We start from the raw sequence: 18353 nt of genomic DNA on the forward strand, positions 1-18353 counted from the left end.
TAGTCCGGAGGAGGAACGGCCGCGAGGTGCCGCCGCCTGTCGGCCGCGCGGCGAATCGGCGCCTCCGTCGCTACGTGACAGCGGGCTCCGTGAGAGCGGGAGGAGTGGGGGAGCGGCGCGAGGAAGAAAATGGCCGACGAGGCTACGGTAAAAGGGCAGGGACGTCGTGCGAGGTGCGCGCTGCGCGACGCGAGTTGGTCAGTTTCGCGATAGACCGTCGCGAAAAAGGGCCGTCGAACCTCCGCCGGGGAAGTCGCCACCCGCCGTTGCTCGCGGTGTCTCGCGTCGCGAATCCCCGTCGCGAACCCTGGACCAGGACTCCCGCGGGTGCCCCGTCCCCGTCGTCGTCGTCCGTCGTCGTCGCTCCGTTGCGCGCCCGCACCAATCCGCACGGGCGCCTCCGATTCGCCGTTTAAAAAGAAAGCGTGCGCGGGCGCCGAGTTTAGTCGGAGAGAAACGGAAGGGCTCGCTCTCGGTGACGGAGAGCGAGTGAGTGTGGTAAACACGACAGCCCCGTTTACTGGCGCCTCCGCCGCCCGTTTCGCTTCTTCCCGTCCCGTCCCCGTGGTTTCAGTTCTCCCGCGTTCTCCTCCTCGTCAATCGTCGTCGCTAAACGCGTGTGTGCGTGTGTTGCTGAGTCGCGCGATCGCGTCGCCGCGCCGCGCCGCGCCGAGCCGAGCCGAGCCGCGCGCGATCGCCGTCCGTGAAGATTCTCTCCGCGTGCGACGATTGAGATCGATCAGCAGGTTGGTGAGTTCTCTCTCTTTCTCTCTGTCTCTCTATCTCTCTCTTTCTCTCTCTCTCGCGTGCGCTCGTCAGGGCCACTTGTGGCCGTCCATCCACGGGCGCTTTTTAAAGGGCGTGCTGCCGCAGCCGCATCCGCAGCCGCAGCCGCAGTCGCGTTTCCTCGGCCCCGCGTCCGGTCCGCCGTGTGTCGCCCGTCGTGCTCCCCGAGGCATCTTTGTTCCGCCGTGCCGTGTCGCGTACAACGTACAAAACGCGTACATACGAGCGCTGGAGCGCACGCTCCGGCGAAAAGCTCCCGGAGCGGAGAAGGACGCCCCGTGTGGCCGTCCGCGCGGGTTGATTATTTTATTATTTATCGCCGCCGAGAGTCTCGCTCTCTCTCTCTATACCTGTCGCGTTGCCCGAATCGGCGAACGGGCGCAGTGCGTGATTTAAAGGGATCGATTTGTCAACAAGTCGATGAGGGGGAGAGTGCGCGCACGGTGGGCCGCGGGCCCCCCTCGACGGCGAAGCGCGGCACGGCGGATTCTCGCTTCGCTTGTGAGGTATCATTTACGATTTCCGTCGTGCGCCTGCATCTCTCGCCCGTAACTACGCTCCGATTCCGGCGTGCGGTTTGTCGTTTTGATTGTGCGCAAATTCGTTTTTATTACACGCTGATAAAAGCGGAGCGCGCTCGTAATACCTTATCTGCGCCGACGGTTTTCCCTCTCCGCGATCCGCGTTTCGTGGAAAATATTTTCTATCGCGATGTAAAAGCCGTAAAACGAGAAAAAAAAGAGGAAGTTGCGATAAAGATAAATTGTTAACGATCGAACGTCGAGGGTGTTTCATTGTTCGAACTGTAATGTAAATATGTATAGTCGCGTTTACCTTTTAACCGTTTTATGTGTGCATTTGGGATTGCTTACAGATAAATCCAGCTTGCGAGCTATATCGCGATTATTAAAAATCTACAATGGCAGTTAGGTAGTCGTGGAAATTAACACTGGACATTCGCGCACTTCGAGCATATTTATATTTATTTTGAAGATGTAAAGAATACAATCATAATGAAGCCACAGAAGAAGGCTGTTGTTGCCAAAAAGGCAACTAAAATGCCAACAGTCGCCAAGAAACGTCGCACACTTACAGAGAAGACAATGCCAGATGTGAGGAAGGAGAAGAAATCAAAGAAAAATGACAAACTGGAAGATCCAAAGAGGAAGATAGATAACGATAAGAAGAAATTGGAAAAGGTGGAAGAGAGGAAAAAGCTGGATGACAAGAAGAAGATAGAGGAGAAAAAGAAGGAGCGATTAGATAAATTAGATGAGAAGAAAAAACAATTGAATAAGGATAATGAGAAGAAATCTGACAAAATTGATGAGAGGAAAGCGGAAAAAAGAGATGACAAAACGAGTAACGAAGAAATGAGCCAAGAGAATACGGATAAGAAAAAATTACAAAAATGTGAGGAGAAAGCTAAATTGGAAAAACAGTCTGTGGATAATAAAAAGAAAATTGAGAAAACTGAGGATAAGAAGAAGAGCGTAAAATTGGACGATAATACAGGTATGGAGGACAATGTAAAATCTTTAAATACACCGGAAGATAAGGACGCGCTTGAAAATAAAATCGATATCCTCCCTCCTCTCAAAAAAAGAAAAGAGAATGAGAAGAAGAAAGATGTCAAGTTAATTAAATCTGATATTAAATCAATATCGAAGAACTCTATCGTGAAAGATAAAAAATCTGAGCGCAAGAAAATTCCTGAGAAGGACGCGGCGAGCAATAAGATTTCTTCTCCTAAAACGAAGAAGGACTCCAAAACAAAGCAAAGTCAGAAGAAGAGCATTACAAGGAAAACAGTTTTAACGAAGAAGCCTCATTTGTCGGTAGTTAAAAGACTGGTGGACAAGAAGGTTAAGTTAGCCAAGCCGGTAAAAGATGAAGAAATGAGCGAAGATGAGGACGCGGTCAAGAAAGCGAAGAAGAAGGGTAACAACTTCGCTAAGAGTAAGACTTTACAAGAGAAAAAACCAAAGCTGGCTAAAAACATGAAAGCGAAATTGCCTCAGAAACATTCAAAGATCAGTGCCGTTCTGAAAAGGGAAGATAAGTTGAAAACTATAACGGAGAAGATTATGGCCAAGAAGAAAATTGAATTGAAAGAGTTTGACGAAGTTTCGACCGAACATAAAAAGCTCGCGAGCAAAGACGAGGCTTGTCAAGGGCCAGAAGTGAGTAGCATTAAAAGCGAGATTGAAGAAGATTCCGACAAGTGCAGGGAGGAGAGTCTTCAACCGAAATTACAGGATAATAAGAAGGCTATCAAAAGTGGTAACAAAATTAGCGGCAAAGCCCCGAAGAAGACTGGGAAAACAATAAGGGTACAAACGGAGAGCAATAATCAAACATCAGTTTTATCTGAGGATGTATCTATCGAGGAATCTAAGCAATTCAAAATTTCCGATGATAGCGCCAAGTCTGTCACGAATTCCAAGCAGGAACAAATCGGCGCTGAGAACACAGTTGAATTAGATCTAAAGGTTGAGGCAATAAATGGTGAGAGTGCCAGTGGCGTTACATCTCAATCTGATTCTGAGGGCGATTCTGACGAGGAATACAGGAAGGGCAGACAAAAGGATAGCAGGAATAAGGAGAGGGCTAGCTCACCATCGGATGAACGTGCGCGACGAATGCGACTTTTTGGCTTTTGGAGCGGACCAAAACGACACAGGGTCGCATCATTGAATGCCTTGGCTAAAGTTCACTGCCTCTACGAAAATGAGACCGGCGGAGTCTACCTTGGTGGTTTTTGCAAACCGAAACCCGAGAAGGAGAAGGAGAAACCGAAGAAAATGAAGGAGGAAAAGGAGGAGCCGCAGCCGCGTAAGGAGAAGGAGAAGAAGGTCGAATGCAAAACGGAGGAGAACGTTTTGAAGAGAAAACTGAGAAATGTGCCGGGACTACGTGGCAAACATTGGGATATGATGGAGAGTTCGTCATCCTCGTCCTCCTCCGAGGAGGATTGCGAGAAGGAAAAGAGTGCTGAACCAAGCAAGAAGAAAATGACCAAGAGGAGGAAACGAAACGAGGAAGTAATGGACCTGAAGGACATGGTTGTTTGCAAAAGGATGGCCAGTCTTAATGCCACTGCCATTTTGGCTGCTTCCTACTCCGATGAGAAAAATCGTTGTGGTAGTAGCAGCAGCAGCAGTGATTCATCCAGCGAATCGGAAGTAGAGATAATTAAAAGACGTAGACAAAATGATTCAGACGTAGATAAGAAGAAGTCGAGACAAGGCTCCGATCCGGACGAGGTTATTAAACCATCCAAGAAAGTTGTCATCGTTAACCAGGACACTGATGTCACTATCACCGGTAATTAATCATGTGTGGATTAAGCGCGAAAACTCTAACGATCTTTTTACTACGATAACAAATTCTTTTCAAGGTGTTTACGTCAATCAAACCCGATCCACCCATCACGAAGGTTTTTGCAGTATCGCCGGTATGCAGTACAGGATCAGCTCTACCAGTCACACTCAAACTGCAGCTACCGCGGTGGCCACTGAGCTTCACGAGCAGGTTTGTGTTTTATTCAAGATCGTTTACTTCTCGCGTGTTATAGAAACATTTATTTTATATGATATACATATCCAAAATAGAAACTAGAATTTAGCGAACATTTAGAGAAACATTTTATAAATGAATAGATAGTGATAAATGGATAATATGTCAAAGGCAGATTTTTATAGAATATTATTTTTAACATTATTAACTGAAAAATATATTGATAATACATTTAATGAAATATCTTTTAATGAATCTTTACGATATATTTCGATAACTTTGAAAGAAATGAAAATGTTTTAAAATTAAGTATTTAAAAATTAGTAAGATTTTGTTTGAAAATTTATATTTTTATTTACAAATTATGTTTTTTAATTGTCTCTTTAATTATTTAATCGAGTACAATTACATATTTTTGATTATACATTTTCTTTATCAGCAAAAACCGGAACAGCCTTGCAAATCCTACACACCGCTCGGCGCATTGTCTTCTATGCAGCCACCAGGTAGCCAGGGTAATCATCCTAACATGTCACCACGCAGGCATTCAGCATTCTCGGCCCCTCATCAGCACGGTGAGTCAAACGCAACTGCATGTTTCTATTTGCTTTATTTGCCAGCTCTATCAAACAGTCGTAATTATCGAAAGCTACTACACCGTAGTTTACAAATCCTCTCTGTTTGTTATTCGACGTGATTTAAATTAAGTTTCAACAGACCACATTTAACGTGAATTTACACCGCTCGTTATATTAATTTACTCGCCTCTCTCATGATATTCATAATACAAACTAAACGAAGAATTACGCATACATTGGATAAACGGTCGGAGCGCTGTATACCTATAACGCAAAATTGAAATCTCGCGTAAATTAGAATAAATTATCTAGCGCGGTGTTTTTTAACTTTAACCGATCGAGACGCGCTGCAAAAATTGTTTTCGCCTTTTTTTTCGACGTACGCCACTGCATACGCTTATGTGCGCGTGTTATTACGCCGCTCGGCGATTTTCTCTTTCAACCCGTGGCGAGCGGTTGGCTTTTCTCTTTGTTCTATTGACGCTTTCTCACCGTTCTCTCACCCTTTATCCCGCTCGATTCATCGCGAGACATACACATTGCACGCAACCGAGATGCCGCGTAGCCCCCGATGACAGCGTGCGAATACACGTGTTGTATGCATATGGAAAGCTGCCGCGTACAATGTTTGCGCCATTTACTGGCGATTCAGAATCGAAAAGACGTCGCTGTCGTTACTACGTACTTATCACGTTTCATATTATTCTATCTAACGACTTGCGTAATTACTGGCCTCTTAATTTTATTCTCCAATTATTCCATGCCTCTCTGATATATAAAGATACATAGATAAAGCGTAAGCGAAATATACGCAACGTAATAACTCTTTCTGTACTTAGTATTTCATTAAATTAAGTATTTATCGCATTAAGATCTTGATTCGATAGTCGCGGTGCGGTGATGTAAAAGAAACCTTAATTAACTCAGATCCGTTAAGATAAATGTCTCCTGTTATTGAAGTCCCTCTGTTATTGAATAGAATAGCTACAAATCGATCATAACTTATCCCGCTTATTTCATTTTATTAGATTTATTCTGCTTTAGATCGAATCAATCATTAAAATCTTTCTTAATCCTATGATTCTTTAATTCCATGGTGAATTTCAACAGCGAAATTCGCATACATTTCGCAGGATTATTTTATTGGAAACGATACTCGATATTGATTTACTGAACGTTTTATCTTATTTTGTATTATACACAATATCTAATTGTACACAAGCTTATCTAATTATACACAAGCAATATAAAGTTCTAGTTATTATTGTAGAACTTTCAGATAACGTTAACAATCGGATTAAGCGAAAGCAGAAGCATTAAGCTTTCGAGTATTGGAGGACGGTGTGATGTCCCTGAAATTGTGTCTTACTTCCGAGAGACAAAGAACATACTAAATTAGAAAACTTCCTTCTAAAATAGAAACTTTCAAGATTCGAGAAAATACACTTTCTCTGACATTCTGGGGATTAATTCAAGAGGGGTTCGGATTTACGTGTAAACCAGAACGAACTGGAGTTAACACAGTCCCGCGTTGTAAGAGATTTCACGCGATATTAAAAAAGACCTTCTTGACATTTAGTAGAGCGTTTTTAGTCATGGCACAGTTTAAGGCCGCAACAAGTTTAATCCTTAGTCGAGCGAGAAGCTTACTCCGGATCCCGAGATATCCTTCTTAACATTAAAATAATATTAAATAATATCCAGCAGTAAAAGAAGAAGAAATATATGTATGTGCGTGTGTTTTAAATCAAATTTAAAAGTATAGAATAGTCAAAAATCGACTTGTTCCACAACATTTTACATGCATGAACGTTACGCGTGAAAATGTTTAAATAGCTGCGGTTTGCGTTCTACGTGCCCGATGACACGATGGTACGAAAATAGAGTGTCCGAATAAGGAAATTAAATGAACTATCCTGAGTTAATTTGCACAAACGCTACATTGCGGAGTCGCGAACGGGGGTGTTTCGTGGAAGGAAGCTTTTCTCGTCGCGTTGTACATCGGTGTAATGTAATCGGTATGTACGATTCCCTTAAGTTCGTTCAGTACGAGCAAATTACATGCGTCTCGTCCGCAAACACGCGCCAACGCGAAAACGATGTTGCATATCCGCCTGCACAATTATCCCGCGCCGGTTTCCGAGAGCAAGGTCAGTGCGTGCTAGAATCTTACTGGCGCAACGTCGTGTGCCAATTCCGAGGTACCTCTTGTAAATCGTATGAAATTAAGGCGAAATAAGCGCGAAGTGTATTATTCTTTAAAACAGCGTTTCTGCATACGCATGTTTTTTTTTTAGTTATCAATCTTAAAGCGGGGAGCACAGACTCCTGCATAGCGCATAATGCGTAACGCATAAGGAAATGATCCAATCATAATCCTTCATTTCTATCTCCACGATAGAAGTGAAGGACTCTGATTGGTTCATTCCTTTATGCGTTATGCAGAAGTCAGTGCTCCCCGCTTAATTCGGAAACACCCTATAGAGGCGCGAACGTTATTTCTCGTCTGCAAAGCATGTGTGTGAAATCGCTTTGAGACGTATGATCTCCTAACAGAAATTTGCAAGAATTCGCGTATTATAATTTCGATAAATTCAAATTAAACGCGATATCTAAAAATACGATCCGAGATTTCCTCGAGCATTATCCGAAAGAGGAGAAATAACGATCGAGAGTATACCGGGAAAGTTCAGGGGGAATGGGGAGGGGGGGGGGAGAAAAAAGAGGACACCCAACACGAGTACAGGTTTTCAAAGATCCGCGTCTTAATACCCGCGCGTTCCAGATTCAATTCAAGTGAGAGAATTCGCGCGGCGTGCCATTTTCCGAGCTCCGTAGGAACACCCGGTAGAGCCCGCGATCGCCCGAAACTCCGCGGAGCGCGAGTTTAATACTCCCCTTCTTATGTAAACCGTGTGTGCCGTCGTTGCTTCCGACTACGCGGTGCTCCAGTGTATATACCATGTCGGAGATCGCGCGCGTGAGAGCGGCCGCCGCCGCCGGCGGCGGCGGCAGCAGCGGCGGCAGCGACGGCGGCGGTGGCGGTGGCGGCGGCGGCGGCGGCGGCGGCGGCGGCAGCGGCAGCGGCAGCGGCAGCGGCGGCGCGCGGCGGCGGTGGGGATAGCGGCAGAGATGGTGGGGGGAAAACGGTGATGGTAGTGGTGCGGAGCGCATATACGCGTCGCGCGGCGCACACCTGACAGTGCTCGAGTGGTAGTCGAGGGAGACGAGTGTGTTCTTTTCGGCCCGGCTTCCCGTTCGCGTTATTCGGTCGCGCACGCCGCGGCAGGCCCGAAACATCACGGTCGCCGCCGCCTCCCTCTCGCAGTGTCGTGCACGTCGCTGGTCGGGGTTGAACGCGAGTGTTGGTGTTTGTCGGCTGCGAGATAGTGTTCCGTACTTGTGGTGCGCGTCGTACCGTGTAGCCGCCGGGGATACGAACGTACGAAATGGAGCCACGGCGCGAAAAGTAGGTAGAGAGCACTTCTCGGAGTCCGATTGCACCGAGAGCCCACGGTCTGGCCTGGGCTGAATTTTCTCGCTCTCCGCGACGTCCGCACGGCGAACGCCTTTCGTTGAAATGCCTTTCGTTTCCACTCGTAACTCGCCGATCTGCGGATGATCCTCGGAAAATTCTCTCCGTTTATTTTTCATCATTCATACTATCCCGGATGTTATCTAGTATTTTCAAAATTTCAGAAAACGTAAAGTTAGTAGTAACGTTGACAAAGCATTATTCCCTGGTTATTTTTACGCGTGTTTTATCCGGAGTACAGGTTTGAAGGTTATAGAGACAAAGATATGTGTTCAACGCGCGCCGCGCATTAGTGGCGGAAAACATGGCGTCGAGACGAATTTTTGCGCTGTCCTGAAAACACGACGACGCCACGCGAATTGATCAAGGAATATTTATGGACGGAAGGGCAAAAAATGAGAGGTAACGCGGCGGGCGAGTCGCGCCGTACATAGCTGACGCGGACTGTCGGTGCAATTCGGCTTCGGCCGCGGTGCGAGAACTCGACAAGTGACACGTGCGGCGCACGACATTTATGCATCCCCCGATTTGATCGACACGGTCGAGCCTCGTCCGCGGTGTCGTATACCTCTCGAATTCGGTGAACGTAGCTCGTTGACGAAGCGACGAACGAACGCTTTCGGTGCCGTCCGATAGGGTATTGACGGCACCGTTTTCGCCTCGCGGCCGGCTTTTGATTGATGTAGATTACTGCGGATATGATCTTCTGCGCCGCGCCGCGCCACGGCTTCTCGCTCACCGACACCCGTTTGATGGTCGCGAAGTGAGCATTTCGCGATCGCGAGACAGAGGAAATTCAAACGTTGAATTTCGTTACGTCCGACGAACGATTCGCGAATAATTTTTACAAACGGAGTAACGGCTTTAACCATTTAACTCTGTTTAATCCTTTTCAGTCTTTCACACAGATGGTACGAACACAGCTGTTGAATTTTTGGAGTTGATCTTTTTTTTAGCAGAAACGAGGGAAGCCGTCCTCTCTAATAGCGAATTCGGTTGCATGCACTCATTGTCAGTGCACATTAAAGTTGTTGTACACTGATTTAATCTCTAATATTTAAAGTAAAATGCAAAATATTTCGACCGATAAAATGCCCAATATATATTTTACCAAATAATACAATAAAGAATATTGAGGATTCCGCGACTTAATCCGTTTATATTAAACATACACTTTACGTTGATTTGTGTACGACGGCTTTAATGTGCACTGAGTGCGCACTGGTGCGTCCAATCGAATTCGCTATAATATTTCGACAAGTTTAGCCAGATAATTTTAATATAATTCTTAAAATTATAATATTTGTTATATATCGTAGTAATTGAAGTTAAATAAAAATTATTTTGTTATTTACATATAATTCTTAAAATTACAATATTTGATGTCGTAATTAAAGTTAAATAAAAATTCCGTTAAAAATTTAAATTTGGAAAACGATATATTTTGTTATTTATTTGCGTTTGTTCTTTTATTGGCTTGTGACGTGTTGGCGTTTTATTTTCGCCAATAAAAATCAACTCCAAATTTACCAGCGATAACATTATGTGTTTATATACTGTCCGTCGATTATAACAATTTTGTATGATATACAAAAACACCGATGATTTATTTAAATTGTCTATTATAACAGCCTCGACCATTTACATAGTGATTACACTTTCCATTACACTACATTATCAATAATAATGGGCTATATGTATAATCTATATGTCTATATACAGCGTATGTTTTAAGCGCGTTATCGGAATTTAGGATTTAGGAGAAATAAAAGATCTTACAGATTATTTTTTTGTATTGCAGAGGATAACTGCAAACTCTTAACACTACGATTTACTTTTTATTTGTTTCTTATTTTTGCGCGAAAAATATCCAAATTTGCCCATAAATAGAATTTAATATGGAAAAAAAAAATACCGAACACAGCAGTGCCAATACATTATTAAACGTGTAATCAAGCGTGATTTATTGCGATTATTTCGAAGATTAAGTTGAGTATGAGACGATACGTATTCGTGAACTTCATTTTCACGACACTCTTAGATCATAAATTCATTCTACAAAGCGTGTACTACGTATTACGGTACACTCTCTACATACTCCTTCTGAGCGCGTTTCCCTGTCATCATTATTTTATTGTATTCGTCCTCGCGCCCGAAAACTCGCGTAACACTAAAAACAGCAATAAAACAAGGTCGCAACGCACACGTCGCAATCTCTCTTCTCCAGTCCGTATAATCCGTCTTCTTTCTCCTCCGGAATTATTTTGGATCGTCCCCATTACAATCCGTTTACTATCTCGGAGCACATCAGGGATATTTCGCGATGTGATGAAACATTGGAACGGTAAACGTGTAACGTGTAACTGCCGTGTCTATAGAGGAAAATATAGAAATATCGATATTGTACATGGAAAAGACGGTTTTGCTGAAGTGTCTAAAAATTTAGCTCGATACAGATGTAAAAATAATTATGTTGGACCATCAAAATAATTATGTCGGACGCTGGTGGCTGAAATGTCAAAACTTTTAACAGCATTATCATAGTTTCGGGCGTCTTACATAATTATTTTGATGATCTAATAAAATTGTTTTTAGATCTATATCAAGCTAAATTTTTCGATACTTCGACAAAACTGTTTTTTCCGTGTAGATATAATATTTCGCATTTTTGGATAAATGCCTTTGAATCCACTTTACAAAAAAGATAAAAAAAATCTATTAACTTTGAAATGCGTTAATATTGGCAATGTGTAAAATCGTATACTATTTGAAGAACGTTATAACACATTTTCAGTAGAAAAGCTTTTTAATAAATTTTATTAGAATATTATTATATAATTTAATTTTCATAGGTTGAAAATTTTACAAACAATAAAATATTGCATTAAACATTAAAATTTATTTGTCTATATTGCTGCTAATTTAACATGTTTTAAGATTAAAATTACAATTGTTTGCACATATTTAATAAAACATTCTACATTATAATAAAATTACATTTCTCTTTATACAATTACGAACACGTGTATACCTGTAAATAATGTGTAAGCAAAATTGCGGATACGAAGTATTAGTTCTACACCATTAATACGCGATAACCATCGCGTGTTCGAGATTCATAAAATTAGGTATTCACTTCCACAGCTTACATATGTTACGCTTGTGCTTCGGGTGTTACATGCATATCAATGATACAAGCGCGATTTATACATAGTGCACCGTCGCATATTCGAAATCCTTACATTGCTCCGAAAATGGAGAAGAGATCGTATAGGACGGCGTTCCAATTTAACCGTCTCGTTTCGCGCTCCGGTCCTCCCCTATACTCGTCGACAAGTATTCGCAGTTACATTGTACGGCGAGTCGCAACACCCGTGTTCGATGTAGCTTCTATCCCGCCGAAATATCGAATGCGACGCGGGGCGTCGCGATGCACGGCCGGCGCTTGGAACGCATCGGCGCCACTTAGACACGCGGTGCGGTTATCACAGGCGGGCGGACATGAGCACGCGATGGTTTAGTTTAATTTGAAAATAGACTTGTGACACACACACACAAACACACACACACACACACACACACACACACACACACACACGTACATGCGCGCGCGCGCGCGCGCGCGAATGGGACCTGGCCTCTCGCCAGCTTCCACAGCGTTATAGCCGAGCGGAAGCCGGCAATTTCCACGGCCGTGACTGATGCACCGCCGAATACGCGGAAGAGATAATAAGGTTCGCGCAGGATCTTCCGCGAATCACGTGTCTCATGAGAAGCACGAGAGAAAGATCCGCTCGTTCGCGTCGGTTTTGCGTGAGTTGCTGGAGCGGAATGCCCCGGATACATCTTTACTTTTTCTTCTCGTCGATGAAAATCCAACGGAGCGGCGGCGAAGTTGTGCCCTTACCTCGTGTATCGAGAACATGAAATTGCAGAAATATAGTCAGAGTATTCCACCTGAATACTCGCGATTGAATGGTTATTGAATCGAGCCAATCCGGAATAAAGTCTTACGGAGAAAAATTGTGACTTTTTCCTAAAATAATCGGCATTAGTACAGATTGGATAGTCTTCGTACTCGCGTGTCCAGCCGTTATTCGAATTCATGGATATTGCTTGGATACCCAATTATTCTAGATATTACACAGATAGTCGATATTACAGAATACTATTTGGGTGCTTATTTCGAAATAACTGGGAATTTACGTGCAAGAATTCCTTGCTCTAATTGAATTTCTCTCGGTTCATGATGTCTCTTTGTTAAGTATGTAATTTACATGAAAAATAAATTAATAATCTCATTTTGAAGAGAAAAGTGAATATTGAAAGAAATATTGCAGTCAAAATTTTTCTTAGCATTTTGCACACGTTATCAAATTTTTTGAGAACAAAGAGGTAGCGTTTACTCGAAAACACTTGATCTCTGTATAAGATCGTCGAATTTTACCCAAAGAGCTTTGCAACGCACAAAAAAAGTATTTTATCCGTGATGCGATCAATTCGAGTAAAATTATTAATCGATGGGTTCGTTCGATGTCCGAGTTCGATGCTCCAATACGCATGCAACTCACTAATCCCGATATACCATTGTGTGACGATTTCCATTCCGATGACGTAAGCACGTGGTATCCATCCGTTATAAATCTGGCACCGCGCTCTAAGCCCCCGATAGAAGCCGCGTGAGTTTCGGCTCGTGTATCGGTCGCGACATCACACGAATCCTCTTATGTCGCGGCGAAACGGCCCTTTGAAGTGCGCTTTAGGGTAACGCCGCGAAGTTTGAAATTTACGTTTGACCTGCCGGTTAAGATAAACTAAACGTACAACTTCCCGATGGGTGGAAAACGACCGGTATGAAATATCGATTAGGTCACTTGGAGCCCGCGATATCGGTTGTGGGTCAGCACTTTAAAGCCGGTAATGACATCACATTGCAGCAGAGAAGTAACAGAGGTCATCGCTATTAGGAAAAATGAGGTTCCGAATACCGAAGAGATCTTTCAGAAGAGCACGTTTCTTTCAAGCTATATTTACGGTGTCTGTTATTTCCAAAGTAATGAAAGAAGATATATGGGGTGTATTAATGAAACGCGAGCAAGAACCCATTTATGAATCTAATCTCGGAAAGAATTGTGTTTATTTTTACAAATACTTTTCAAGGAATTTCAAGAACGGATTAAAAGCTAGCTCCTTAAATGTAACGTTAGCAAATGAATTTTTATTTACACTTGAAACATAGGTCGCTCGCGGGGGTTAATCAATGGGGTAAACAATGGGATAAATGAATCGAGAGCTCTTGCGGAGAGTTTGACGGTGACCTCGTGGGATTTGGTGATAAAGTGTCCCTGATTGAGAACGCCTGCTCGTCGGTTATACGCGGGATATCGAGGGTAATGGAGCTGCGGATCGCCGTTCGCTCGAAGCGATTCGTTGAAGTCGATGGAAGTCGAACATCGGCCAGTTTAATGCCGCGTTTACGATCGAATAGGACGCGGAATCGTGCTCCGGTTTCCTCGTTGGCGGCCACGTCTCGCTTCCGAAAGGTTTTTCAATCATAACTTTTATTTACGTGAACGGGTTTATCGTTCCGCTTTTATTACCATGCGCGTGTCTCTACCGGTCTCTACCGGTTCGCTGCAATGTGTGTTTACTTTGTTCGCTGGATCATTCGTGTAACATTGCAGAAATGCATTCGGAAAGCGTGTAATAAATTTTTCAAACGGATATCACTACAAATAAGACAAGCGGAGTACGGTATGGATTTGCAAATTGATTTTTATTTCTAAAAATATGTGTTCCGGATCCAAACAGAGCGCAGCTAAATAGCATCGTTGGGAAATATGAAATGGTAGCGTCGTCACTTTGAAGTAATCGCTGTTTAAAATTAACAATATATATTTTCACGTTAACGACTCTATTAATATGCCTCTGTTTTTTATTATGCCGAATGGAACATATACTAACGTCGTTGTGAAAGGGCGACTGAATTTCGAGAATAATTTATGACCATCATAACAAGTAGGATGACGTTAGATAGTTTTTTTGCTGCCCAGTTTTTGGCACATACCCGCATTCAGGAGATATTTGTGTCGTTCTCGTTTAGGCGTTGCGTTGTACCCATTACCGCGTTGCAATCGTTATCTTTTTCGCGCGAAACAATTGTGAGTGATTAATACGTTGGTCGCTAAATTTACTATATATAGCAATGCTTTAAAATACGTTGCAAACAAGTGAAAAGTGTGCTAGGTACGTGATGAGACCACGTCGTGTCTTTTTTATCGCTCGCCCCGCGGCACGTGGCGTCATACCGAACGCGTGACTTCCTTATCGCAAATATTTCAGCGAGCCGCGAAGAGAGACGAATAAGGTTCGGTTAAATATTTACGCGGTCGAACTGAACGCCGCGTTGTGGCCTCACGCTCTTACGTGTTCGGCAAACAGATTCGTTCGCCATCGTCGTCGATCTAGATATCGAATCGGGCTGAGATGCGCGGAAATCTTTCGTTGCAACTTACACCCGCTTTTTTGTCTCTTTCAATTGAAAGCGATGCGATGAACATCCCGATGTATAAATGCGTTTATCTGAACTCTAATTAATAGTAGACAGTTCTTATTGCCGAAAATTCGTTTGACATTTAAAAAATTAATATGTGAAATTGCGAATTACGCATATAGTTGGGAACTAAGCCTATATTTTGACATTTTGTATCTGTCAACGTAGGATATGTGTTGCGATTTAATTTTTTAAATGCCAAGCGTATTTTCGCGAACAAAAACTGTCTACTATTATTAGAATTCAGATAAATCCATTTATTTGCTCATTTTTATTAAATCCTGGTGGGAATCCAATATTTGTAATGTACATTGTCCACATTAATGAAAGTCATGTGGGATATCGTTGCGAGTACATTAAATGTATATTTAATTACAAGTGCACTTAAACATTTCGAAAGATAATTTTGCGCTTTCTTTAGTATGTAAAATGTAAAATAATTTATATAAAAAATTTATATTAAATATCAATACGTTCAAAGAGATAATGCGCCTCGATTCGTCATATCGAATTCATTTCGACTGGAATGAAGATTGAACGGGTTAAATGTTTATTGATTGAATGAGGTATGCTTGCGTAATTTATTATACGAGATCCATGAAGTCTGTTATTATTGAGCTCGGCGAGAATATTTCTGGAAATTGAGGGTAAAGTGTGATAGAACTTATCATATGTGCTCGAGCGTTCCAATTGAAGTCACATTTATCATCGCGTTCGTAAGAAGTAAGCATTTTCAATCGTTTTTTAGTACGTGAATTAATTGGTTATTAAAAAGAAATTGCAATTTTAATGGATGGCATCTCCTTACATAAGGCGTACGTGATCTCATTTAATATTTACTGCTCGCCAAAATACCTGAGATATATCTTAAATTCTTAATATCTTAAACTCTTAGTACTTAGTATTGCATAAAATAGTAATCAGAAAGTGACGTTATAAATCTTTATAGACAATACCGTTTTAATTTTATCGCGATAAAGCGGTCGTTTTATGCTACTTTTATGTAATCGATACAAAATAGATACAGCAGTCAATAAACAAGAGACAACTTGAAATATTCGATGGGCACTGTTACGCTTAAATATTGGAAGAAAAGCGGCTGTCGATAAACTCGGTTTGAATGGTAGCATCCATTAGTGTTTACAAACGAATCGATTAATTAATAATGAAATTTGCTACATCTCGGCTGTGACTCGGCAGAATGAATAAATGATCGCTCTTAATTATAACATCGGCGCGATTTCGATGTCATGTATCGCGGGTATTAATTAAAAAGCGTACACCACACCTATCAATTAAAAAGCACATCGTACCGTATCATCTTCGGAGCCGCGGAGACCCACCACCGGCTGGGTCTCAAAATTGAATCTCATGAACACGTTCCGCATGCAAGTGGAAATTAACGTAACTGATATTTAAGTGACCTGTGCGCCCGATACCGTATAGTGTAATTCCGAACTTCGTTAATGCCGCGCTTTCGCGCTTAGCACACACAAGCGGGGTATTACGCATAGAATTAATTTATACCGCGGGGAATTGAAGTACGAAGGGAATTTCCCTTCGGTACAGATACGAGACACGGTCTGAAACAATGTTTTCGGCGGCGGCGCCGCGCGCGCCGCTTCAAACTGGAAAACATTGAGTTTGCAAGCTGCTTTAACCACGTGCGAGGGAAATCACGCGATTGCTCGTTACGCGAAGTTCCCACGGAAGAATTACATAAACGGTCGGGTATCGAGTTCGCGGCACGGACTTTGTCCGGACAGAAATGCTTTGTATCTTTCATTTTTTTATTATATCTCGATTTGATTTTTTGTTTCAATTTCGATAATATATCTGATACGAACATCTATATAGTGATAAGCGTGATAAAATTCCACGGGCGATGCAAAAATTGCATGTATTATAAATGAAATGGTCGAGGCTGGTTATCGTATATATGTAATCAGGAAGGGGATTTATCACGGTCGAGATTTTTTGCGCTTTATTCCGCGATTCTTGTAACGAGAGAAAGGTAGACGATACATGCGACGAATATATATGCATACGCGTGCACGCGAAAGAGATCGAGAAGCATATAATTGCACGATATATAATATCCTGAGTGTCCATTACGTGGGCGATTTATATCTGAATGTGAATACGAATTAGGAAATACGCGTTTATCATCTCTCTATTTATTGGTACATGCAAAAACTCCTCGCGCCAACGAAATCTTGCGGTTTACGTATCGAGGGTTCGGTATCAAGGGCGCAATTAAAAACGGTTAATTTAAACGCTGGTAGATCGTGGGCGGAAAGGGGTCAAATCCATTTTGTCCTGCGATAATCATAATTTATAGGCGTAATACATCTCGCCGAGAGACAACCGGTGGTTTTCCGTTATTCCGGTAATTTATGGTAAATTTGTCTCGCGCCGACGAGAGATCGAGCCGCGCTCTCTATGGCTCTGCTCTCTCGTCACTCCTGCTGATTTATTTTTCTCCATTACGCGCAATTAAGTAGCGTTCGTTCTCTGTCTCGCCGCGCGATCTCACGCCTCCTTTTCTCGCGCGCGCGCGATACCCGTTCGTTCCTCGTCAGCGAGCTGACGGATCTCGTGATCGCGCACGTTAACGACACGCGACGTGTTGGTCAGGAATGCTCGATCGAGGATCACCGATTGGACGGCACCGCATCATCAACGCTTTGAGGAGTCTAGAGGAGCAGCAACTGTGATTAACGTTTCATCCCAATATTAGGAGCTTCTATATATACACGTTGAATATATATACGTTGATATCTATATATATATACAAACACACACATGTTCCATATATTTTTGGATTGCCTGTTGAAGCAAGAGCGCAACCTGATTCTAGCGGGTGAGTACGCATTAGATGATGTCAAAAGTTTTACGATGGGGAGGCTTCTCGCAGATTTTCCAATCACATTATATATGTATCTATAAATTAAATACTATCAAGTAGCAATTATATTCCTGAATGAATTAATCGTGATAATATAGGTACTAGACAGATATTTTTATCAAATATTACTTTCTGTCTGATTCATGTAACGGTAGTTATTTCTGAAATCTATTACTGATAACTTATTAAAAAGTATGAGATATCTATTATAAGCTTGGCTTATAATATCTTTCACACTAAAATATATCTCTGTTCGAATGCTCTATATACTTCTTTCATCAATATGTGATACTTACATATGTAAAAGCGTAACGAACATAATATTAAGTGCAAAAGAGACTTATATTTTTATACTTTTTTTTATTATATACGCGAGTTGTGAAAGAGAGTACTATCATCACTTAACGATCTATTGTAAAAGAACGGTAATTAAAAAAAAAACTAATGATCCTGTGATCACTTATCACCGTCCGT

At 42.3% G+C, this 18353-nt stretch overlaps 1 protein-coding gene across 3 annotated transcripts in view; it reads left to right on the forward strand.

Moving 5' to 3' along the window:
• Nucleotides 1-18353, forward strand: part of LOC139774683 (uncharacterized) — a 118014-nt gene continuing 99661 nt past the window's right edge. The window contains exons 1-4 of one of the 3 annotated variants that reach the window (XM_071710101.1): nucleotides 1-750; nucleotides 1661-4113; nucleotides 4187-4320; nucleotides 4745-4880. In XM_071710101.1, coding sequence (XP_071566202.1) covers nucleotides 1800-4113; nucleotides 4187-4320; nucleotides 4745-4880 — 2584 coding nt within the window. In that variant the 5' untranslated portion in view covers nucleotides 1-750; nucleotides 1661-1799. Of the gene's footprint in view, nucleotides 751-1172; nucleotides 1335-1660; nucleotides 4114-4186; nucleotides 4321-4744; nucleotides 4881-18353 lie in introns of those variants that run through there. The other 2 variants (XM_071710102.1, XM_071710103.1) reach the window with 2 other exon arrangements.

This window comes from Temnothorax nylanderi, unplaced genomic scaffold (assembly GCF_030848795.1).
Source record: "Temnothorax nylanderi isolate EJ_2023f unplaced genomic scaffold, tnyl_v1.0 TNYL_tig0085_pilon, whole genome shotgun sequence".
Lineage (NCBI taxonomy): Eukaryota > Metazoa > Arthropoda > Insecta > Hymenoptera > Formicidae > Temnothorax > Temnothorax nylanderi.